Raw genomic sequence first — 24,543 nt, 5'->3', positions numbered from 1 at the left:
CCCTCAGGCCCGCTTCGCCCTGGGAGACTCCAGTGGTGGTGTGAGGCAGGGAGGAGGCCCCTATACGGCCTTGGACTGAGGCGTTGGCCGCTGTCAGCTCTTCTCCCTGTCCAACCCCTGCCCCCCTCAGGAGGCAGCCTCTCTCGGTGGGGAGGAAGGGAGAGGAGAGGGATTGGGGCAGGCTTGGAGGGTCCCTGGCTACCTCGGCGACCAGCCCTTCCCCTCCCCCCCTTCCTCTGTAGTGGATTTTGTCAGCATCATTCTTCCTTTTCCCTCTCTGCTTCCTCCTCCCCTTCCCCCTTCCTCACCCTTTTCCTCCCTCTTCCTCACATCCCCTTCCCCCTCTCCTACCCTTCTCTCTTTTTCCGTCTCCTTTTCTCTCTGCTTCCTCTCCCATCCCCCCTGCCTTCCCCTCAGTGAATTCCCTGGGTCTTCAGACCCTAGATTTAGGGGTGGAAGCAACCTCTGAGGTTTTCAGCCCCTTTATTGTACAGATGTGGAAACTGAGGTCAAGAAGTGACCAAGTCATTCAGGTCATAAGTGGCAGAGTCCAGGATAAGAACCGAGGTCCCCAATCCAAAGCCAAGGGTCTGTCTTCTACAGGGCTATCCACAGTGACAAAATGGTCCTGAGGTCATTTTTTTCTTTTCTTTTTTGGAGATGTCCAATTCGTTTTCTTGAGATAGTTTCCAAGTTGACACCGAGTTGTGAAAATTTAGTTAAGATTGATGACATAGATGTGCCTCTAAAGGGACAATTTTGCATTCAGTGTAATAGTTTATAGAACATTTCCTGTTTGCAAGACCAGGCTCCCTTCCAACCACACATATTTGTGTAGCCATTAGAAAGACCTGAGTATCCTTCTGCCAGCTCCTGCCCTCCCTCTGATGATTCATGGGTGAAGTGCCTCAGAGCCTCCCTACAAAATAGGAGCGACTGTAACAGCACCTTTTTCGTAGGGTGGTTGTGAGGAACAAAGGAAATAATGAATTAAAGTGCTTTTGCAAATCTTTTTGCCCACTTAGGATAGCATTATACATTCCCTTACAAGTAACGTGTGTTTTCCAGAATGTTGCTCTAATATGTTGAAATCAAGACATAATGATACCTCAACCATTTTGGTTAGTGAAGCACAGCCACTTGTAATACTTAAAAAGCATATCCTAATCCCCATTTGATGTGTTAAATCTTATATTGTACTGGCCTGAGTCAGTGTTAAACCAGATTCCCCCATATTCTTTCTTTGACTTGTTCTTCCCTTAAGAGTTTGCTCAACCTGCAACATGATTTCATGTCCCTTCTTACTATAACTCTCTTAGAATTTGCTTTGTACTGAATAACAAGCAATTGTTGACATTCAGCTCATGCTCAGTTTTGACTGATGGTTTACTCTTTCGTTACAGTGGGATAGCCTTTCTTGTCATATGCTGTATTTCCTGCCAGAATTTGAAAATTCCTTAAAAGTTGGACCAGTTGAGGAAAATTGTGCAAAGGCTTGGTTGTATTTTCAGTAGGATGTTGCTTTTGTGGGGCATGGATATTTTTCAGTTGCTTGCTTTTTTAAAAAAGATGTGGGATGTGAGGTAGAAGAGGAGTTTAAGTAAACTGTGCAGGTGACCTGGATAGGACGTATGCCCAGTTTTGCCTCTGCCTTCATCAGTCAGTAAGTTATTTAGTACAGCACTTTAAGTAAATTAGAGCTATAAAGTTGTACCATAGAATTGCCACCTATTCAGTACTCTGCAAGAAATTTAGTAATAACCAAATATCACTGCTTTGGTAGATACTTACAGTTGGAAGATCTTAATTTATTAAGGTTTTTTTCCCATTGGAACCCAAGTAAGACTTTAGAAATAAATTTATACAGTTTAAAAAAAAAAACTTTCTCACTGACCTAATTTCAGTCTTATTGGTAAATCATGTAGCTACTGTATTTTTTTTTTTTTTCAGCAGGATACCTATAGCTTTCCAGGGCTACAAGTGAGAGGTAGCCATAATTTATATAATTTTTTTTCTGTTACCTACCTAAAACTCTACAAAGTTTACTTATATATTTAACTAATACTTTTAAATTGCAGGACTGAGACAACCATATTGTTTTAACAGTTTCTCATTTTACTTCCAATATTTAAATGTTATGTGCCATTTTATATTGAGTTAGGTTTATAACTACTTCTGAAAATATAAGATTTGATTAGGATTAGGATTATAGAGTAAACTTGGAATTCATAAATATAGGGAATTCCTTCTGTCACTGCAAGTCTGTAACTTAAGAGAGTTACCTAGAGCACTGAGAGGTTAGGTGCCTTCCTCAGAGTCACACCTGGGTCTTCCTGTCTCCGGGGTGAGCTCTGTTCACTATACCATACTAGTACCTCTTATTTTTTAAAACTTAGTTTATAAAAAAGGAAATCTATTCTGTGGTGAAATTTTACATTTGATAGTCCAGTGTTTTACACAATAATAGGTGTTCCTTGAGTGCTTATTGAATTAATGATTTTAAGATTAGAAAAACAAAAAGTTAACAAATTGTACAAATATGGTTAATTCATAGAATTAATTTCATCATCAGGTCACCATCATGAGCTTCAGTGTGGACATGCTTATTGTGAATTATGCTTGTCAGTAACTGAAGAATATAGCACAGTTGTATGTCCTGATTGTGAGGTAAGGTGTTTTTTGTTGTTTCTCTAGATAATCCTAAATCTTTTACCAGAAATACATTAGTTTGTTACATCTAAGTAAAAAGTAAAAGAAAACAAAACAACATAACTTTACTATGGATAGGAGAGGGGATAGGAACTGAACCCATGATGTTTTCATTGGCATAGGGAAGTTTAGGATGAGGAAACTTTAATTCCTGTCAGCAACTAATATTTATGCATTTGAGTTTTTATTTTTTTATCGCCTAATTGTATACCTTCCTTTCTCTCAGAGAGCCCAACCTATCCATATAATAAAAGAATTTTTCCCCGAATTATCAGGTATTTTTTCTCTCCACCCATTCATTCCCCTCCACTCCCAGGGGAAAAATAGAGAAGACTCAACAAATAAGCTTAGCTAAGCAAAATAATTCCCGACATTGCCTATGTTCAGAAATATGGGTGTTATTCTGCATATTAGTCTATCACTTCTCTGCCATTGGGCAGGCAGTGATCATCATTCTTCTAGAATTATAATTGATCCTTGTGGTGATCAGAGTTCTTGAGTTTTCAGAACTGTTCATTTCACAATATTGTATAAATTTGTTTTATGATATCTTTTATATCTAAGTCATATATCAGTTGAAACTTATCTTGGTATATGGGGTAAACCTAATTTCTGTCACCCTGCTCTCTAATAGTGAGTCCCTACCCCAGTAATTGGGGTTTATCAAACCCTAGGCTAAGTACTTTTGCTTCTGTATTATCTGTGCCTAATCTGTTCCTTGATGACCTGTTTTTTAACTAGTACCAAATTGTTTTTGATTAATGCTTTATAGTATGGTTGGCTTTCCCCCTTTTTTTTCATTATTTCCTTTGAGATTTTTGACCTTTTATTTCTCCAGATGAATTTCATTATTTTTTCTAGTTCTATAAAGTAATCTTTTGGTAATTTATTATGGCACTGAATAATTAATTTAGGTTGTATTGCCATTTTTATTTTTTTAGATCAGTCTCTACTGATGAGCAATTAATATTTCTCCAATTATTTCAGACTGTATTTCTGTAAATAGTCTTTAATACTTGTATTCATATAGTTCTTGTATGTGTCTTGATAGGTAGATTCCCAAGTATTTTGTCCATTCTGGAGTAATTTTAAATGAAATTTCTCTTTTTCTTCCTGCTGAGTTTTATTGATATCATACAGAAATGCTGATAATTTATGATTTTGTTTTGTTTTTTTTAATCTGGGACTTTGCTGAAGTTATTTCAATTTTTACTTGACGTCTCTCTAGGGTTTTCTAGATGCACCCTTGCATTTACACAAAAGGATAATTTTGTTTTGCCTTCACCAGTGCTTATTCATTAAATTTCTTTTTCAGGTTATTGCTATAGTTTGCATTTCTCCTACTGTGTCATAAAGAAGTGGTTACAAATGGACAGCTTTGCTTTACTTCTGAGGTTATTAGAAAGTATTTTGAGGGGCAGCTAGGTGGCACAGTGAATAGAGTACCGGCTTAGGCCTCAGACACATAACACTTACCAGCTGTGTGACCTTGGGCAAGTCACTTAACCCCATTGCCTAGGCAAAAAAAAAAAGTACTTTAGTCTATCCCTGTTAAATATAATTCTGGCTCTTGTTTTTAAATATATAGACTATAGAGAAATAGGAAAAACTAGATCTTTTTACCATTTCTCCCAATACAGGTTGCCATCCCTGTAATTACCATTTATAAGACACTTCAATTAAAAAAATTTTTAAATCGGTATCTTTTGTTTTTTCCATTTCCAAGTTGTATCCTTTCCCTTCTCAGAGAGCCAACCCATTTAACAAAGGATGTGTTGTTTTTTGTTTTTTAGAAAAAAAATCGGCAAAACTGATAAATATTTTTTAAAAAAAATTATGTACATAAAATGGTCCACACCCATGCACACCCATCTATCTTTGACAAATTGGGGGGAATTGTCATCTGTTCTTTGAAGTACTTCTTTTTCTTTTTTCTTTCTTTCTTTTTAGTGAGGCAATTGGCGTTAAGTGACTTGCCCAAGGTCACACAGCTAGTAAGTGTCAAGTGTTTGGTCTGAGGCCAGATGTGAACTCAGGTCCTCCTGACTTCGGGCCCGGTGCTCTATCCACTGCCCCACCTAGCCCCACCTCTTTGAAGTAATTTTGTAACATTCATTTTTCATTTTTCATTTTTCGTGGTGAAGAATATTTGAATTTTTAATAAATCTTGAGTCTTCACAAAAGTGACTTATATTTAAGGTTTTCCCCACCACTTTCACAAGTTATTTGGAAATTATAAATACAGAATACTGAAATGGTAATTGATAACATTCACTAGATGCAGGGAGTGTGCATCTTGTCTAGATACAACTTGAGTATAAGAAGTGGCATAAACATAAAGATCTCTGTGATCAACCCATTGCCTTTTCCTGTCATGTATAGAGAATGAAATAATAGCTGAACTAGCACATCAGTTATAGGGATAGTAAAAGAAGGTCTCATTTATTGGGTAGAACACTTACATCAGTGAAATGACAACCAAAATACCAGATTCACCAGATATTCTAAATGAAGGGAGAAGGGTATATGTCACAAGCTCTACCTTGCTAAAATAATGCTTAATATTTCATACCTTATAGGTATTGATGCTTTTGAGATCTTGTTTGAGTTGTGAGCTAAGAATCACATAACGCTGTTCTGCATCCTTTTTCTCCTTCTTTCTTTGCCTTTTCTTTTCCTCATCCTGATCTTCCTTTTCTCTTCTGTCTTCATAATCTTCATCAAACAGTCCCTTTCAAACTCTTATCCTCTTCACAAACACTTTTACACTAAAAAGTTTTTTTCTTCTCCTTCCTCCTGGTGTGTTATGGAAAACCTAGGCATCTAGGGACATCCAAGTTAGTGATTGGAAGTAAAATGAAACTGAAAGAAGCCAGACAATTCTAAGTCTGAAACAAAGACAATGTAATAATACGGAAATATATTGGCCCATAAGCATGCACAACAAGTGAGCAGAGCAGTTGATAAAGTTTCTCATGCTTTTCTTTTGGAAAATATGGAGGGAGAGCATATAGCACATCTATGTGATACTACAGTTAAATGCATTTTAAACTAACTGAATGGTTGGACCCAAAGTACAGTTATTAATGGTTTGATATCAACTTGGAACAAGGTGGAGTGGCCCCAGACCTGGGCTTGATCTTGCCATTGAATGGCAGGTACTTAAAGGTATAAATAAGGCATGCTTATTTAGTTTGTAGATGATGCAAAGCTGGGGCATACAGCTAAGACATTGGATGATAGTTTCCTAAAGATTTTGAGAAACTTTCATTGGACTGAATTAAATAACATGAAATGTAAATGTCAAGTTGGGTTTTGCACTTAAGTTCAGATGACATCTAGTATTTATGTAGCACTTACAGGTTTTCCAAGCTTTATGTGTGGTCATCTCATTTGATCACATATTAATGAATACCAGGTGGTGGAAGACTAGGTGGCATTCACTCTCAAAAAGATCGTGATTTTAGTGTGCTACAAGCTTGATAAGTCAGCATCATTGATGATTGGCAGCCTAGATTGCAGATATAATGTTAGGTTGTATTTAGAGGTATAGCTTTTAGGAAGAAGCCACTACTGTGCCATGGGCCACATCCAGGGTATTGTCTTAGTTCTGCATGGCAAAGTGGGGCCGCTAGGGTGGTGAAGGGTCTTTTGTTAGATTCTGACAAAGGAATAGAGGTGTTTAGCTTGTAGAAGAGAAGACATTTAGAGGCACAGTAGATGTCATGGAGTATTTGTTTATTCTCCTTGGTCCCAGAAGGCAGAACTAAGAGTAGTGGGTGGAAGGTACAAAGAGACAGATTTTTTTTTAAATTTAAATTTTATAAAAATTCTGAACTTTAAAAAACAGAACAAAACACTAAATCATCAGCATTTCCACATATATAGTGGAACAGAAAAAGATAATTTTACCTGAAATTGCAAGTCTGTTCTGTACAGTTTGTGAGTCTATTCTGTATAGCTTGCTTTTCTTTTTGAACTAAATATATTCTACGTATAATTTTCAAAGCTATCTTTCTGATCCTTGATTCTTTCTAGCTTTCCTTCTGTTGTCTTCTATGCACTTTTTAAAAGTGCATAGAAAAAAAAGTGCATGACTCTTTCCTTGTGGGGGAGGGGCTATACTAACATTCTCTCCACGCCTAACATTGGGGAGGCAAAGCCCTTGTAACAAATATGCACAGTTAAGCAAAGCACGTTCCCACATTTGCTGTGTACCAAAATATAAATCTTCATCTCTACTCCATCATTTTTAGGAGGTGGGTAGCATTTTGCATTGTTAGCCATCTGAAATCATGGTTGCAAGTTGCCACAATGAGCAGGGTTAAGTCTTTCAGATTTACTTGTTTTTACAATATTATTGTATAAATTGTTCTCCTAGTTCTTTTCACTTCACTCTTTCATCACTTCATGCATGCTTTTCCAGGTTTTTCTGAAAACAGCCTCTTTTTTATTTCTTATCAGACAGTAATATTCTACATTCATATACCCTAATTTGTTCAGTTGTTTACCAATTTATTGGTGCCTCCTTAGTTTCTAATTCTTTTCTTTAACCAAAGAGTTGATACAGGTATTTTTGTACATATGAGTACTTTTCCTCTTTCTTTGATCTCATAGAGACAGATTTAGACTTGATGTAAGGAGAACCTTCCAGAAAATCAGAACTATCCTAAAGTGGAATAGGCTGCCTGAGGAAGCTATAGATTTCCCTCTTTGTGTGAGGTTTTCAAGCAAAGCTGAATAACCACTTTGATTTTTGTGGAAGGGATTCTTTTTTTGTTATGAGTTCTAATAGATGGTCTTTGAGGTCAACTCTGAAATTATGTGAAATGTGGTTTAATACTTTAAGATACTGCATTTGTTACATTAGCTAATTGGACATTGTTGAGTAAAGCAGTGAAGACTGAAAAAAGTGCCATTCATTTCAGTTCTGCTATATAGTATTAGGAGTCTGAGTTAGATCTTCAAATACAAGACTCAGGAGAGACATAAAAAGGTAAACGGGACAGAAAGAAACATGTTATTAATGAGGGCAAACTGTTTACATCCCTACAAGGGAAGATGACACTTGTAACTCTTGAGAACTGTACTGTTATTACACCATGTTAAAGGGGTATACATAAAGGGGGTGGGTATAAATTGACTTTGATGTAATGATGAAGCAAATCTAATCAAGTGGGTTAAATCTATCCAAGTAAGTGAATTAATCTGATCTAACTAAGAAAATGTACTGAGAGAAAAGGAAAGGAGGCGACAGACAAGGGTAAATTACATTACAGGAAAAGGCACAAAAACCTATTACAGCAGAGGGAAAGAAGGGAGGGAGGTGAGCATTGTTTGAACCTTACTCTCATCAGATTTGGCTCAAGAAAAGAATAACATATCAGTTAGTATAAAAATCTAACATACCCTATAGGCAGTAGGAGGGAAAAGGGTAAAGAAAAGGGAGGGGGCTAATAGAAGGGAGGTGGAACTGAAGGAGGCAGTGGTCAAAAGCAAAACATTAGTGAGGAGGGAAAAGGAGAAAGAAAAGCATAAATGGGGGGGGAAAGGATGGAGAGAAAGACACAGATAGTAATCATCATTATGAATGTGATATGAATGTAATGGAATACTGTTGTGCGATAAGAAATGATGAGCAAGCAGACTTCAGATAAACCAGGAAAGACTTGTATGGTTTGATGCTGAGTGAAGTGAGCAGAACCAGGAGAATGTTGTACACAGTAACCACCACATTGAGTGATGACTGACTTTGATAGGCTTAACCTTTCTCAGCAATACAAGGATCTAAGACATCTCCAAAAGCTTCATGATGGAAAATGCTATCCACATAAAAAGAAAGAACTATGGAGTTTGAATGCAGATCAAAGCATACTATTTGCTGTTTTTTTCTTCTGTTGTGTTTTGTTTCCCCTTTCTGGTGGTTCCTCCTATTAGTTCTAATTTTTACTTACAACATCACTAATGTGAAAACAATGTTTAATAGGAATGTATATATATATATATGTGTGTGTGTGTATATGTTTATATGTGTGTGTGCGTGTATATAGCCTATATTAGATTGTGTGCCCTTCTTGGGGAAGGAGGGAGGGGGAGAAAAATTTAAAATTCAAAAGCTTATGGAAGTGATTGTTGATAAATTAAAATAAATTAATAAAAAAAGAATTCCCTAAAAATCTAGGACTATCCCCAAATTAAATGACCTGACTCATTCGGTAGCAAGTTTGCCATCCTTGGTGGTATTCAAGAAGAGGTTGGACAACTACTTTGGGTAGATAGCATAAAGGAGAATGGTGCTTCAAGTAGGAGGTTGGCTTAGATGACCTCTAGGTCCTTTCTACTTCTAAGCTTCTATAATGACCTAAAAGATATGGAATCATTGAGGAATTTTTACTTGCTGAATTAAAAAAAAAAAACAAAACAAAACCTAAAGGTCACAAGCAATGTCTCCTGCTTGGAATAAATTGTCAGCCTTTTTTTTTTTTTTTTTTTTTAAATTTCAGAGTTAGGTTGCTTATTTCAAGTTTAAACTTAAAATGGTCTTTGTAGATTCACAGGGTTGTCCCGTTTCTCCAAGATGTTTATATGAGCCTATATGTAATCTACCAGATTTTTTAAGGATTTAATCACATCTGTTCTATTCTTATATGAAAGCCACTTGCTTAATTTTAATAATAAGGCTCTAGACTTTCTGCTTTACTTATATCTTTCTTGTCTGATAACGTAATTTTTCAGAGTATATACTCAATTTGGAAAGTTAATTAGATGTATAAGTTGAGTCAGTGGGCCAAGATAAGTGAAGAAACCAGATGCTAGAAGTATTAACATAGAGGTGGTTAACCAAAAGTCACACAAAAGGGCACGTGCATGTGGGAACTCTTTATACCAAGGATTTCGCCCTACAGACAATGCCTTGGATATTTATGGGGTACCACAGAAAGGGAGTTCACATGGCAAGAGTGGAGGGCAGTCCCTTCTGAAGTGGGAGTGGCATGGGAGGAGGAAGGGAGCAGGAAGACTTGGGCATGTTGGACCATGGAGAAGGATATTCTGCTTATCTGAAGGGGTCCCAGCTGCATAGTTTTATCAGTCAGAATTAGGCTGTCAGGAGCCAAGATTGTAGCTGATTCATTTTCAGAGTCACTGAGAGTTTAATAGAGTTCAGTTGCAAAAGATTACTGTTAAGTTCAGGGAGAATTCATCTTTGGAAGATAGAGCAACTCAAGAAAACAAGTTCAGGGAGTCCTTTCACAAGGCCATCTCATATTATCATTGTAAAGCAGAACCAAGAGGGAAAAAAGTGTGATTCCTTAAGAAACAATCTCCTTGAAGTATGTAGGAAAACTTTGAAGAAGATGCTACAGAGTCATGGTACAGAAGATAAAAGAACTAGACATTCAGTACATCAAGGCAGTATGAGTTCTTTAGATCCCTTAGATTCTGTGATGTAATATGACTTTAGAAATACCTGCTTTTCCTAAGAGCTAAAAATTTCCACATTCTGGTACATATGAATCGTATTTAATGGAACCTTTTGTTTCTAATTGTTCTAATCCTGTTATTCCCTTGACATTTTAAAATGTCGTAGCAGTTAATTCAACAAATATATGTTGGAGCTGGTGACACAGTGGATAGGGATCTGAGCCTGGTGTCAGGAAGTCTTGAATTCATATCCATCTTAAGACATTTAGGAGCTGTGTGATCCTGGGCAAGTCACTTAACATCTGTTTGCCTTAATTCTCAACTGTAAAATGGGGATAATAGCATCTACCTTGCAATGTTGAGAGGATTAAATGAGATGATATTCGTAAAAACACTTAGCTCAGTGTCTGGTACATACAAGGTGTTGTATAAATGCTTATTCCCTTTCCTTTCCCCTACTAAGTGCCACATGTATCATTATATATTCCTTGCAGTTTTAATCTAGGATTCAGTATTGTAAATTATTTCTACTTTCTGATTTATATTCTACAATCTCAGGAATGAAAATTTACTGTGTGATTTTTGAGGTTATTAAAAAGGAACTGCCACTAAAAACTACTTTTTTTTTCTTGTTAAAGGCAGTTACAACTATAAATAGAAGACAAGGATACTACCCTTTAGATGGGTATGTTGAAGAAGATTCTTACGAAGAAAAGTTTCAGCCTAAAAAGTATGTTTCTTTGAAGGTTTTTAAAATTCTAAAATGGGCTATGTGAGCACTTGAATTTAGAAAGCTAAAATTTCTTTCAAAAAACATTAGGCCAACAAAATGTTTACCATGTACTTAACATTCTTTAATGTTCTCAGTCATTGTAGATTTGCTTATAGGGAGTGCTCTTGCTTAGGCTTGTTCTCAGCTGTTGAGTGTTGTCACTGGCGATAAAGGGAGCAAAGCTGGCTCTGCATTTGCAGGGAATAACAAAGTACAAGACTTTCCAAAACAACAAGGGGAAAGCTGAGAGAGTTAAACCGAACCCAGTCCTAAGGAAAGAATGAAGGAAAGAGCACAACCTCTTGGGAAACGAGATTATCTGGTTTTTTCTTTTTGGCTCTATAGAGTTTAGCATAGTAGTAGGAATTAGGAACAAAAAAAGCATGAAGATGGAGAAGAGTAGGAAAGAACGGGAAATGACTTGAACATGCTATTATAAGCATTGTATATGTATGTGTGTGTGTGTGTGTGTGTGTGTGTGTATAAAAAAAAACAGGAAGAAGTGACCTAGAACACAACTGTTAGAACTCAACTAGATGCATACCATGTATTCTACTTTATTGATTACCATAGTTATGCCTGTTTTCAGTTTGATCCTTTTCTAATTTCCCATAGTTATCTGTGGTGGCATAGAGGTGGAATTTAGTTTTCTCGAAGTTTTTCTATTTTAAATACCCAAAAAGAGCAGCCTGAAAAAATTTCTCGATCATTCTTACTTCAAGCCTACTGTAATACCTTATGCTTATATAAAACCTTTAACTTTTCTTTTTTAAATTATTATTAACTCTTTTAAAAGATACAGAAATGGGAAATGTGAGGAGGTAGAATTCACAATGAGTCTGGAAGTTAGAATTGGAAGGTTAGAATTGGACTGGCAGAGTTGGGAAGAAAGGGCATTTTCACGATGAGGGAATGTTATCATGACCCCCAGCAGGAAATGAATCCACATTTCAAAACTAATACTAGATTCTGCTTATTTATGTGGGGATGGGACTGAGACAGCTGGCTTTAGCACATTAGAAGTGAATTGTACTAATGGAGCTCTTCGGAGGTGCCTTTGCAGCCCCCAGTGAGGATTTTCCAAAGGCTGGTATGTGAAGGAAACCTTACCCTCTTCTCATATGTGAAAGGCACATACCATGAAACCCTAGAAGGAGGTCCTTAGAAGTGGACATTTTAAACTTGTGGAAAACATGACCCCAGTAGTCACTTGTCAGATGTCTACAAATCCGAACTCTGAAGGGAGGGAGAGAATTCATATTCCTGTGTGGCAGCTTTGGCTACTAATTATGGGGGCCCTGAACTTTTAACTTTTCAACACTATATGGTATCTTTTGTGCCATAGTAAAGGATCACTTATAAGGAACTTGCCTTTCTGATAAATACAATGACATAAAACAATTAAGGAGTAACAAAAGACCATATAATAATAATAATAGCTTATGGTTATATGGTTCTTTAAGGTTTATAAAATATTTTATATTTTCAATTTCATTTGATCTTTATAATAACTGTGGAAGTAGTTATTATATCTTTTCTGTATATCAGTAACCTGGGGCTCTGGTGACCCATGACCTAGAAGACATATTTCAAACCTAGATCTTACTGACTCCAAATACAGCACTCCAGCCTCAATGCTGTACTGTTGCTGTACTGAATCCATGGTATGGAGAATGTGCTGAACAGCATCAGAATAGAGATGAATGTAAGCTAGCATAGTCATGAAGGAAATGTGATTTTAACATGGGTAGAATTTTGATGGGCAGAGGCAGTGAAGAGCCAGGGAAGACAGCTCTAAGGAAGTAATGACCATAGGTGCCTTGAATGAAGGGTTAGTCTAATAGGCATTAGACAACCATTGGAATTTTTGACCAGTTTGAAGCCTGTCACAGTGATCTAGGCATATGGTGTTGGCTTGAGTTTTGGTGTTAGTAATGGAGATCAATGCAAGAAATATATATAAGTGGAAGAATATTAGCAGGACTTGGTAACTGACCAAAATGGGGAAGGTAGGAAGGAGAAAGGAGTCAAAAGATGTTTCAGGTTTTAAGTATGGTAAACTGGGAGATTTATGGTGTCAGACTCCTAAATGATGTTTTCTGATGATGTTAGAAATAGGGATTGGACAAGAAAATGAGTTTAGTTCTGGATTGTTGAGTTGGGAAGTGTTAGTAGTCACCCCCCTCCCCCCCAGTTAGAAGGATCCAGCAGACTGTTAGACATGTGGATCTGGAGCTTGGCAGAAAGGCCAGGGGAATCTTAGATTTGGGGATCATTCCCATAGCATTGATATTTGAAACCGTGGGTGTAAGAAATAAGCTAACCAGAGAGAAAGTATATAGAAAAAAATAAAGTTAAAGATAGACCTTGGAAAATCCTTACATTTAAAGAAGAGCTTATAAAGAAAATTGCAGTAGCAGAAGTAGGAAAGAAAACAAGGAGAATATAGAATTATAGAATCTAAGAGAATGGGGGATTTGGACAAGAAGACCTTCAAGATTTCTTCTAGCTCTGAGAATTTCAAGGAGTCATTATGGGTGGCAGGGTAATTTTTCAGAGAAGTTGAGAATGAACAATAGGATCAATTATTAAGAATTTCTTAAGGGTTTCTATCTCTGGGAATAGATACAAAAACAAAATGAAAGTCTCTGCTTTCAAGGAATTTATTATATCAGGGGACCACAGATTTTGAACTATTAGGGAGGGGACATTAAAGGTCATTCATTCCAGCCCTTTCATTTAACACTTGAAACTGATACCCACAGAAAGGTTAAGTGACTTTATGAAGGCCATAGTGTACTAAGTGGCAGAACTGAGATTTAAACCCCAGGGTCTGTTGACTCCAAATCTAAGGCTCTTGCCCCCTGTACTACAAGGCTAGATTTGGTGGTTTTACAAGAATGATGGTGGCAGAACTCAGATTCTGAGGTATTAGGGAACGAATTGGTGATAAAGTAGAGATGGTAAATCCCAGTTTCAAAAGGGAAAGAGTGAAAATAAAAGGGTAAAATGAGAGTTGTGTTTTTTGTCTCTTAAGAGCTTCAGTCACACATAGCCAATTGTCTTTTGGTTATTTCAGACTAGCTATCCTGGGTATATCTCAAACTTGGCGTGTCCTAAATAAAACTCATTATCTTTCCCCAAAAACTTTACCCTTCTTGCAAACTTCCCCATTTCTGACAAAGGAATCACCATTTTTTTCAGTCTTCCAGGTTTGTAATTTTGGCATTATCCTGGACTTCTCCACATTTTTAATCATTTGTCAAATATTTCCATTTTTACATCCATAGCACCTCTTACTTCCAACCCCTTCTTTCTATTAACACAATTACTACCTTGGTTAAGGCCCTCATCACCCCTTACTTTGAGGTTGATTATATCAGCTTCTTAACTGATTTCCCTGTTTTAAATCTTTCCCCTGCTCCAGTGGACCCTCCACACTGCTGCCAATGATTTTCCTTAAGCCCAGATTTAACTATTACTCCCTACTCATTAAATATCAACAGCTCTCTGTTGCCTCTAAGATCAAATATGAATTCCTCTGTTTAACTTTTAAAGCTGTTACAACTTGACTTTAACTGCCTTTCGCGTTTCATTGAACGTTATTCTCCCTCAAGCACTCTAACATCCAAATTAACCATCTCTGTTTTCACACCATTATCATCTTTCATCTCCATTCATTTGATGACTGTCCTTCATGCCTGAAATGTACTCACTCTTCCACTCACCCTTAATAGAGTCTTTTTCTTTCTTGAAGATTCAGCTGATGCACCACTTAGACCCTTTCCTGATCCTCTCCAACTGCTAGTGTCCTTCCCAAACCAACTTGTATCTCAGGACATTGTATTTTCTTTACATTCATTCTGCAAATATTCATGTATATACTTGTCTCCCCCATTAGAATTTAAGCTTCTTTGAGAACAGGGATTTTTGCATACTTTGCATTTGTATTCCCATGCCTGTGGCAAAGTAGATGTTTAGTATATACTTGTTGATTACTTTTAATTTCTCCTATACTAGTGGTGTCAAACTCAAGTAGAAACAGATCCCTGCCAGTTATCTTTTAATCTGGTTTGGCTGCACTTGGGATTTTTGCTAGCCACATGTAGCCAGCAGGTTATGAATTTGACACCTCTTCCTCACTCTGACAAAATCACAAGTCTGGAATGAAAAAAAGAAAGACCTAAGCATATTTGGGAAATGATAGAACTATAATATTTCAGAAGAGGAAGGACCTAAAGATAATTTGACACAATTCTCTCCTCCCCCCCTTTATAAGAAGTTAAGGAGGTTCAGCTCAATCAGGAAGTAGTTCCTGGCAGAATTGAGACTAAAACTCGGGACTTAAACTTTTGGGTTAATTCTTAGCCTTTTAACCAAAACTCTAGGATCTCAAGTCTACCAATGGATTCTCCAGGCCATGGAGGTTTTCTCCATGGAACTTTTTTGGCTTAATAATAAGACTTGTTTATAAAGCTATTTTCCTCAAAACAGGTCTTTGAAGTAGATGGATAGATATTTAAAAAAACACATTATCTTCATTTTATATGTGAGGAAGCTGAGGTTTATGAAGGTTTGCCATTTGTCACTCAGCTTACACCTTTAGTAGGTGGCAGAGCCAAGATTTGTTCTTTCTAACATGTATGTATGTATGTATGTGTATATATATATATATACACACACATATATATACACACACATATATATACACACACACACATACAATAAAATATATATCTTAAGTAGCTAGCAGATCTCATGGCTTTTTCTCAGTCCTCATGCTTCTCACCTCCTCTGATACATTTGACACTGTTGACCACGTATTCTTCCTAGAGATTATCTCCCTGGGTTTATAGTGCTGCTACTTTCCTGGTTCACTGGTTCCCTGTCAGACTACTACTTGTCAGTTTTCTTTGCTTGTGTATCATCTCTATCACCTTCCTTAACTGTGGGTTCATCCTAGAGGTCTCTTCTAGGCCCCTTTTTCTTCTCCCTCTTGTTCAGTCATTTCCCATTCTTCATGACCCTGTGGACCATAGAACACCAGGCCCTTCTGTCCTCCACTATCTCTGTAAGTCTCTCAGACTTTGTGTTAGTTGTTTCTGTGATTCTGTCTGTCCATCTCATCCTGTGTCATCCCCTTTTCCTTTTTACTTCTGTCTTTACCACCATCAGGGTCTTTTCCAGTGAGTCTCTTCTTCTCATTATGTGGCCAAAGTATTTAAGCTTCAGCTTCAGTATTTGACTTTCCAGTGAATAGCCTGAATTAATTTCTTTAAGTATTGGCTGATTTGACCTCCTTGCTGTCCAAGGGACTCTCAGAAGTTTTCTCCAGCACCACAGTTCGAAAACATTGATTCTGCAGCACTCAGCTTTCCTTACAGTTCAGCTCTCACAGCCATATGTTGCTACTGGAAAAACCATAGCTTTGACTATATCGACCTTTGTGAGCAATGTGATGTCTCTGCTTTTTAGTATGCTTTACAGATTTTCCATAGCTTTCCTTCCAAGGAGCACTGTTTTTTAATTTCGTGGCTGTAGTTGCCATCTGCAGTGATCTTTCAGCCAAAGAATATATAAAATCTGGCACTGCTTCCATTTCTTCTCCAACTGTCTGCCAACAAGTGATGGGACCAGTTGCCAAGACCTTAGATTTTTGAATGTTAAGCTTTAAGCCAGCTTTTATACTCTTCTTTCACCCTCATCAAGAGGTCTCTTAATTTCTCTTCACTTTCTGCCATCAGAGTAGTACTGTCTGCATATCTGACATTGTTGCTATTACCCCTGGCAACCTGAATTCCAGCTTTCAATTCATCAATTCATCCAGCCTGGCATTTCATATAATGTGCTCTGCATGTAAGTTACATAAATAAGGTGACGACATACAGCCTTGTCGTAGCCTTTTTCCAATCTTACACCAATCAGTTCTTCCACATTGGGTTCTAACTGTTGCTTCTTGGCCTGCATATGGGTTCCTCAAGTGACAAGTAAGATGATGTGGTACTCCCATCTCTTTGACAACTTGCCACATTTTGTTGTCATCCACTTAGTCAAAGGCTTCAGTGTAGTCAGTGAAGCAGTGTAGGTGTTTTTCTGGAACTCCTTTGCTTTCTCCACAATCCAGTAGTTCCTCTGCCTCTTTGAAAACCAGCCTGCTCTTCTGGTAATTCTTGGTTCATATATTGCTGAAGCCTAGGTTGCAGAATCTTAAGCATAACCTTGCTAGAGTGTGAAATGAGCATAGTTGTTCAGTAATTTGAACATTCGTTGGCATTGCCCTTCTTTAGGACTGAAATGTAAACTGATCTTTTCCAATCCAGTGGCCCCTATTGGATTTTCTAAATTTGCTGGCATATTGGGTACAACAGTCTAACAGCATCATCTTTTAGGGTTTTAAATAGCTCTGCTGGAATTCCATCCTCTCTACTGGCTTTATTGTTAGCAGTGCTTCCTGAGGCCCACTTGACTTCATTCTCCAGGAAGTCTGTCTCTAGATCAGTAAGCACACCATCCTGTTATTGGTGATGTTAAGCTCTTTCTTAGGTAGTTCTTTTGTGTATTCTTGCCACCTCTTCTTAATCTCTTCTGCTTCTGTTAAATCCCTGCCATTTTTGTCTTTTACCATGCTCATTTTTGCATGAAACTTTTCCTTGATATCTCTGATTTTCTCCTGGAGAAGAGGTCTCTTGTCTTTCTCATTCTGTTGTTTTCTTCTATTGCTTACTTAAGAGAACTTTTTTATCTCTCCTGGCTATTCTCTAGAATTCTTCATTCAGTTGGGTATATCTTTCTCTTTCTCCTTTACCTTTCTGTATTTCCTCAGCTGTTTGTAAAGCCTCATCAGGCAGCCACTTTGCTTTTTTGCTCTTTTTTTCCTTTGGAATGTTTTTTGGGGTTTTTTTGCATCCTGTGCAAAAAATTGTGAACCTCTGTGCATAGTTCTCCAGGCTCTTTCTTCCAGACCTCAGCCCTTAAATCTATTCATCACCTCTACTTCATATTCTTAAGAGATATTATTTAGATCATACCTAGATGATTTGATGATTTTTCCCTACTTTCTTCAATTTAAGTCTGAATTTTGCAATAAGAAGCTCTTGATCTAATCTCATCAGCTCCAGGTCTTGTTTTAACTGACTATATAGAGCTCCTCCACTTTTGGCTGCAAAGTATGTAATTGATCTGATTTCTGTACTAACCATCTGGTGATGTCCATGTGTGGTTGCCTTTTGGGCAGTTGAAAAAGTGTTTGTTTTGACCTATGAGTTATTTTGACACATTTCCATTAGTCTCTGCCCTGCTTCATTTTGTACTCAAAGGCCAAACTTGCCTGTTGTTCCATTTATCTTTTGATTTCCTACCTTAGCATTGCAATCCCCTATGATCAATGTGACATCTTTTTTTTTCTTTTTTTTTTTTTTTAAATCATTGTGGCAGTCTTCATGGAACTCATCAACTTTGGCGTCTTAGGGAATCAGTGTTTAGAGCATAGACTTGTGTTACTCAGATGTTAATGGTTTGCCTTGGATTCAAAGAGATATCAATCATTTTTTGAGCTTATACCCCAGTGCTGTTTTTCTCATCTTTTTATTAACTATGAGGGCTATTCCATTTCTTCTAAAGGGATTCTTGTGTATAGTAGTATATATAGTAATCATCTGAATTTAACTCACTCATTCCCATCCATTTAAGTTCACTGACAACCTATTTATCAATATTTAATCTTTCCATCTCCTTTTGGACCCTATCCAGCTTACCTTTGTTCATGGATCTTAAATTCCAGGTTCCTGTGCAATATTGATCTTCAAGTTTTTTTTTTGTTTGGTTTTTTTGTTTGGTGGTGTTTTTTGTTTTTTGGGTTTTTTTTTTGGTAAGGCAGTTGGGGTTAAGTGACTTGCCCAAGGTCATACAGCTAGCACGTGTCAAGTGTTTGGTCTGAGGCCGGATTTGAACTCAGGTCCTCCTGACTTCAGGGCCGGTGCTCTATCCACTGTGCCACCTAGCTGCCCCCAATATTGATCTTTACAGCATCAGACTTTCCTTTCATCCCTAGTTACATCCACATCTGAGCTTGCTTTTGGCTTTGGCCTAGCCACTTCGTTAGTACTAGAACTACTTGTAGTTGTCCTCTGCCCTTCCCCAATAGTGTATTGGACACCTTCCAACCTGAGGAACTCATCTTCTGATATTCTCTCTTATATCATTTTAGTACTGTCTGTAGGGTTTTCTTGACAAGTACTAGAGTGGTTTGCCATGTCCTCCTTCAGTGGATCACCTTTTGTCCTTCTATATCTTGGTAATATCATCTGATTGCATGGGTTTAACTCTCATCCCTGCAGAGATGACACACATCTGTGTCCAGCCCTGTGCTCTCCCTTGAGCTTCAGACTTGCATCACCTGTTACCTATTTGCCATTTAAAACTGAATGTCTTAGAGACATCTCTTACTCAACATCTCTAAAACTGAATTCATCTTTCCCCCTAAACCTTCCTTTCTTTCATATTTTCTGTTTCTGTCAAATACACTACGATCCTTCCAGTCTCTGAGGTTTATAATCTTGATGTTGTTCTGTATTCCTCACTCTCCTTCACCTCACATCTAATCAGTTGCCATATCTTGCTGTTCCTACCTTAACACCATTTCTTGCCTCCAGTTCCTTCCTGTACTCGTACAACTATTACCTTAGTTCAGGCCTTCATCACCTTTCACCTAGATTATTGCAACAGTCTCCTAATTGGTATTCCTGTTTCGGGTTTCTTTCTACTCCAGTGTATGTGCACACTGCTGCTAAAGTGATTTTCCTTAAGCCTAGATCTGACCATGTCCAGAGGCTTCGCCTATTGCCTCTAGGATCAAGTATGAATTCTTCTATTTAGCTTTTAAAGTTATGTGTGACCTGGGCCCCAATCTATCTTTCCTGCCTCCTTAGAAATTATTTTCATTTTTGCACTCTGCAGTCTAGACAAATTGGAATCCTCTGTTTCACACCCATGGCACTCTATGTCCCACCTCTTTGCCTTCTTAAGTGGCCATTCCAAATACCTGGAATGCATTTCCTCCTTACTTCAGATTCTCTTTAAGATGAGACTCAGACATCATCTTCTGCATGATGCTTTTCTTAATCTTCCCCTCTCCTCAACTACTAGTGCCCTGCCTCCCACAGTACTTAAACATACAGACATCCATATGTACATATGTGTGTGTGTGGGTATATGTATATATGTGTTTATATATATATATATATACACACACACATATATATACACACACATATATCTGTTCATTAACTTCATGTTTATTTTATATATATATATATATATGTATATTTTAGTGGTGTCTTCCCATTAGAATGTAAGCTCCATGAACATAGGGATTATTTTTTTTTTATATTTATATCCTCATTACCCATTATAGGTACTTTAAAAATACTTGTGGGTTGATTGGGTTATTTAACTTTGAAATGATTGACCTATGATAATTTGCCCAAGAAAATTTAATGAGGGAGGCAACGTGGTACGATTGAAAGAACTCTGTCCAGAAGGACTCAACAGACCTGGATCTTTGTCCCAGCTCTCTTCTTCATATAAGCTAAAGGAACCTTGAACAAATTGATGTACTAACACTCCTGTTATCTCATCTGTCAAATGAGGAGGTGGGAGTATTGATTTTTAAAGTCCTTTGGACTTATGTAAGGGACAGATTGTCATAGTTCAAAAAACATACTGGACTTAGAACCTAGAAGATCTGGGTTCAAGTTGTTTCTTTGACCACTAGTTGTGTAACTTCTCTTTCCCCATCTCCAAAATGGGGATGATCATTCCTTTAGTAATAATACTAAAATCCTTTTCCATTCTAATATTTTATGATATGCTAGTTTTTGCATACAGAGTAGGTTTCCTGTCAGTTTTATCTTGTTTTATGAAGTATACAACATTAGATCACACTGGACATGCATATGTAAAAACTTTGTGTAGCTGCATATATGTGTGTACTGTGAACACTCACTATTTGAACATAACTTATTTTTATATAATATGGATTTTTTTTACTTTTCACTTCAAGAATATATCATTATTGAACATGATGGTCCTTTCTGTAGAAGATAATTATGTTTATAACCAAGATTTAGAATATCTAATAAATTAGGAGGTGAAACTAAAAGAAATAAGCCCATTTTTAATCATTTCTTTTTTGGGTCATTCTAGAAATTCCTTTATTTTTCTCAGTATTTTTATTTCAGTGGTAATCTGTACCTCTGTAATCTGTACAGTTCAGTATCAGAGGCAAGGAGAAGTAATAATCCTTTCTTTCATTTTTTTGTGTCCTTTTCAGTGTTTAGTATAATATCTATAATGAGGCAGCTAGTTGGTGCTGTGGATAGAACGCTGGGCCTTGAGCCAGGAAAACTTGTTAAAATACAGCCTCAGACACTTAACAGCCCTGTGACCCTGAGCAAATCACTTTAACCTTTGTTTGCCTCATCTTCTTCATCGTAAAATGGGGATAAAAACAGCACCTACCTCCCAGGAGGTTGTGAGGATCAAGTGACATAATGTTTGTAAAAAGCACTTAGCTCAGTGCCTAACACATACTAGGAGTAATATGTAAATACATACTATGTAAATGCTTGTTCCCTTTCTCTTCCCTTCCCATGTCTTATCCATGGTATACACTTACTATTTTTTGAGTTAAACAGTTATCCCATTTTGAATTTTTTCCAGTTCCAATAAAAATTCGATTTAATCTAACTATTAAAATGAAATCCTTATGTGGAAATAGAATTTAGTTTATCTTTATCTCATGTTCTTCTTATCTTCAGTTAGCACAATTGAGTATCAGTTACACGTATCCTTACAAGCCTTGCCAAGGATTATTTAAAATGAAAAATGTAGATATCAGTGAGTAGTATCTTGGAAGCTTGAAGTTGATATTTTAAAGGAATATTGGCTTATATACATATGTTAATAAATTTCTTTCTATGCACTTTTTCAGGATAAGGAATTGTTCTCAGGATTTCAAGAAGACAGTTGGTCAGCAGATTGTTGGTTTAGAAAATCCGTCCATTCTACACAGTCCTATTCTGTACCCATCGGCAGTTGTGACAGTATGAAAAATGCTATTTTCTTAGAATGGATACAGGCAGATGTTTTTGTTCTGACTCTTTTGGCTTATTTCATCTCTTATTTTTAGCTGTCTGGTACCTTAGTGGTTTTCATTTTTTAAAAATTGCTGATTTTCTGTTTCCTTAATTACGTTTCTCTCTATTCAAGTTTTCTTCCCCCACCTCTAACCTGCCTTATTCTTACCTTACCATTTGCTTTTTTAAGGTTTTTTTTATTTGACCCTCTCCTAACTTCTTTTTCTTCATTTCTCTTTCATTGTCTTCTCTATTGCCTATATAAGCCATGTTTTCCAGAATATAGAGGTTAAAGTACAAACTTCTAAAGCCCTAAGTAGATTCTTTTTATTCTATATTTTTGGTTTTTAAAAATCTCTGCCTGTATTTTTGGGAGGGTGGGAAATCTGATCTTTAATCTGAATAATCTTAACTCTAATGTAAAGTGTCTTGTTTTTGTTTTTTAGAAAAAAAACATTAGCTATATAATATTGGACAAGAAACTTAACTTTTCTAGGCCTCAGTTTTCTGTGAGGTATTTGGCCTACATGGTCCTCAAAGTTCCTTCCAACTTTAATCCTGTAATGCTGTAAATTCTGTTTTAGTTTAGTGCCACCATTAACCAACCCCAAAACCCAAATGTGATGTCATTATATGTTAGTGCCAGGCAAACTTACTTAGTTTCTCCATTTCCATCCTTTATTATCATATTTTGATATCTGAAATTTGTTTTTTTTTACCCTCTTAAAACAGCAGTTCATAGGTGAATATGATGTTGTAATATCATTTAATTGTGCTGCTTTTTACTATTAGGAAGTTATTTTCTTTCCCCTTAGGAAACTAAAACAACCCAAGAAATCGATGAAGCTTTGAAGATAGCTGGTTATAATTTTGAGCAATTAAATGCCGCAGAAAAGGTAAGCTAAATAGATGTTGGTTATTGTCCCTGTCATAGAAAGTGTTCTTGTTTTTATGGGTTAAAAAAGGCATGCGTATATATGTGTGCACACTAGGTCTTAGCTGAGATTTTGCATAGTTCAATAGTATCTCAGTGCATACAAATACTTTATAGGAAATACTCCCTTCAATAATCTGCTAGACTGATTAGTAGAATATTATTGATACCCAGAAAGAAATGAACATGCTTTTTGAGGCTTCCATTTGTGGACTTCATAATAATAATTCAGTATTTTATAAAAATGTTCAAAACTCATAAAAAATGCTTTATTCCTTGATTTTGAACATGTGATGAATTTGAGGTATTATTGTAGGAGAGCAGTTGCAATTGGAATTTTTACCACAAATCATTGAACATACCTATTGATTATGCCTAGCATATTGTGATTAGGTACATCATTGCATAGAAGGAATGAATACTGTCGATGGTAATATCTGTCAACAAAATCCATCTTTTTTCCTGTGAATGCCAGGCAGAAGAAGCAAGAGAAAATAGAAAAGAAGAAATGGAAGGAATAAATCATGTTCAACTGCAGTGGTAGTCATACGTGCTTATAGGGACAATGAATAGCTGAGAAAAGAGCCAGCCAATAAATAAATGAAAAAAAAAGAAGAATTCTTACCTTTGGGAACAGAAAGCCCTCTGATTTCTAACATAGCATCTTCTAAACTAATTTGGACATAGAAATTTTTTTCCCTTGGAATTTGCTGTCAATGCCCATGAATAAAGAAAATTGTGGTGTAAAATGAAGAAAATTTTAAGCCTATTATACTGAAAATTACTCTCTATCTAGCTGGTTTTTTTATACATAATTTCATATTTTAAAGGAGAAAATACTACATAAAATCCCATTCACGATATGTAGCAGCTTAGGAACTAATACTTTATAAGCGTTACTGCTACCCTGGAAGAACATTAAAGAACAGCTCTTCATTATTATAGAGAAACAGAGAGAGATTTGGTTACAGTAGAGATGAAATCCAGCCTCAAATACTTACTGTTACCTTAGGCAAGTCACTTAACCTCTGCCTCAGTTTCCTCATTTGTAAAATGGGGATAATAATAGAACCTACCTCACAGCATTGTTGTGAAGATAAAAAGATATTTATTAAGTGCTTGGCACACTGCCCAGCATAGCTATAATAGGTGCTCTATAAATGTTAACTGCTATTATCATTAGCCACTAAGAAAATCAGTGGTTCAAGTTAAAGGTATATAGCTAGGAGAAAAGATACTATAATCCTAAATACTAATAGAACTAAGTCTGAGCAGATTTAATGTCTAATTTTTCTTTATTTACCTGCCTACCAATGATATCTACTTATCTGTAGGATGTTGGGCCAGGATATTGGATATAAATTATTAAAAATTAAATTTTTATAGAAAATATATAGCTTTAGAGTTTGCATTAACTGTTCTGCCAAAGCTTTCAATTTTTAATTTTTTTATGTGTAGAACTCCACTTAAAAGTCAAATAATAGAGAACTTAAAACTATCTTGGTGTCATTGCTGGAGTGTTACCTGTAAGGTAGTGCTTGAGAGTAAGCCTTTATAAAAATGCTCTTAAC

At 36.6% G+C, this 24,543-nt stretch overlaps 1 protein-coding gene across 1 annotated transcript in view; it reads left to right on the top strand.

Annotated features, from left to right (window-relative positions):
* Window positions 1–24,543, top strand: part of RNF17 (ring finger protein 17) — a 105,833-nt gene that overhangs the window by 217 nt on the left and 81,073 nt on the right. Inside the window, exons 2-5 of the mRNA XM_027877608.1 lie at window positions 2,573–2,667; window positions 10,770–10,861; window positions 21,894–22,005; window positions 22,854–22,934. Coding sequence (XP_027733409.1) covers window positions 2,573–2,667; window positions 10,770–10,861; window positions 21,894–22,005; window positions 22,854–22,934 — 380 coding nt within the window. The remainder of the gene's footprint in view (window positions 1–2,572; window positions 2,668–10,769; window positions 10,862–21,893; window positions 22,006–22,853; window positions 22,935–24,543) is intronic.

This window comes from Vombatus ursinus, unplaced genomic scaffold, assembly GCF_900497805.2.
Source record: "Vombatus ursinus unplaced genomic scaffold, bare-nosed wombat genome assembly UNPS02014813.1, whole genome shotgun sequence".
Classification (NCBI taxonomy): domain Eukaryota; kingdom Metazoa; phylum Chordata; class Mammalia; order Diprotodontia; family Vombatidae; genus Vombatus; species Vombatus ursinus.
The sequence above is the reverse complement of the archived record's forward strand: the minus strand, read 5'-3'. Positions and strand labels throughout refer to the sequence as shown.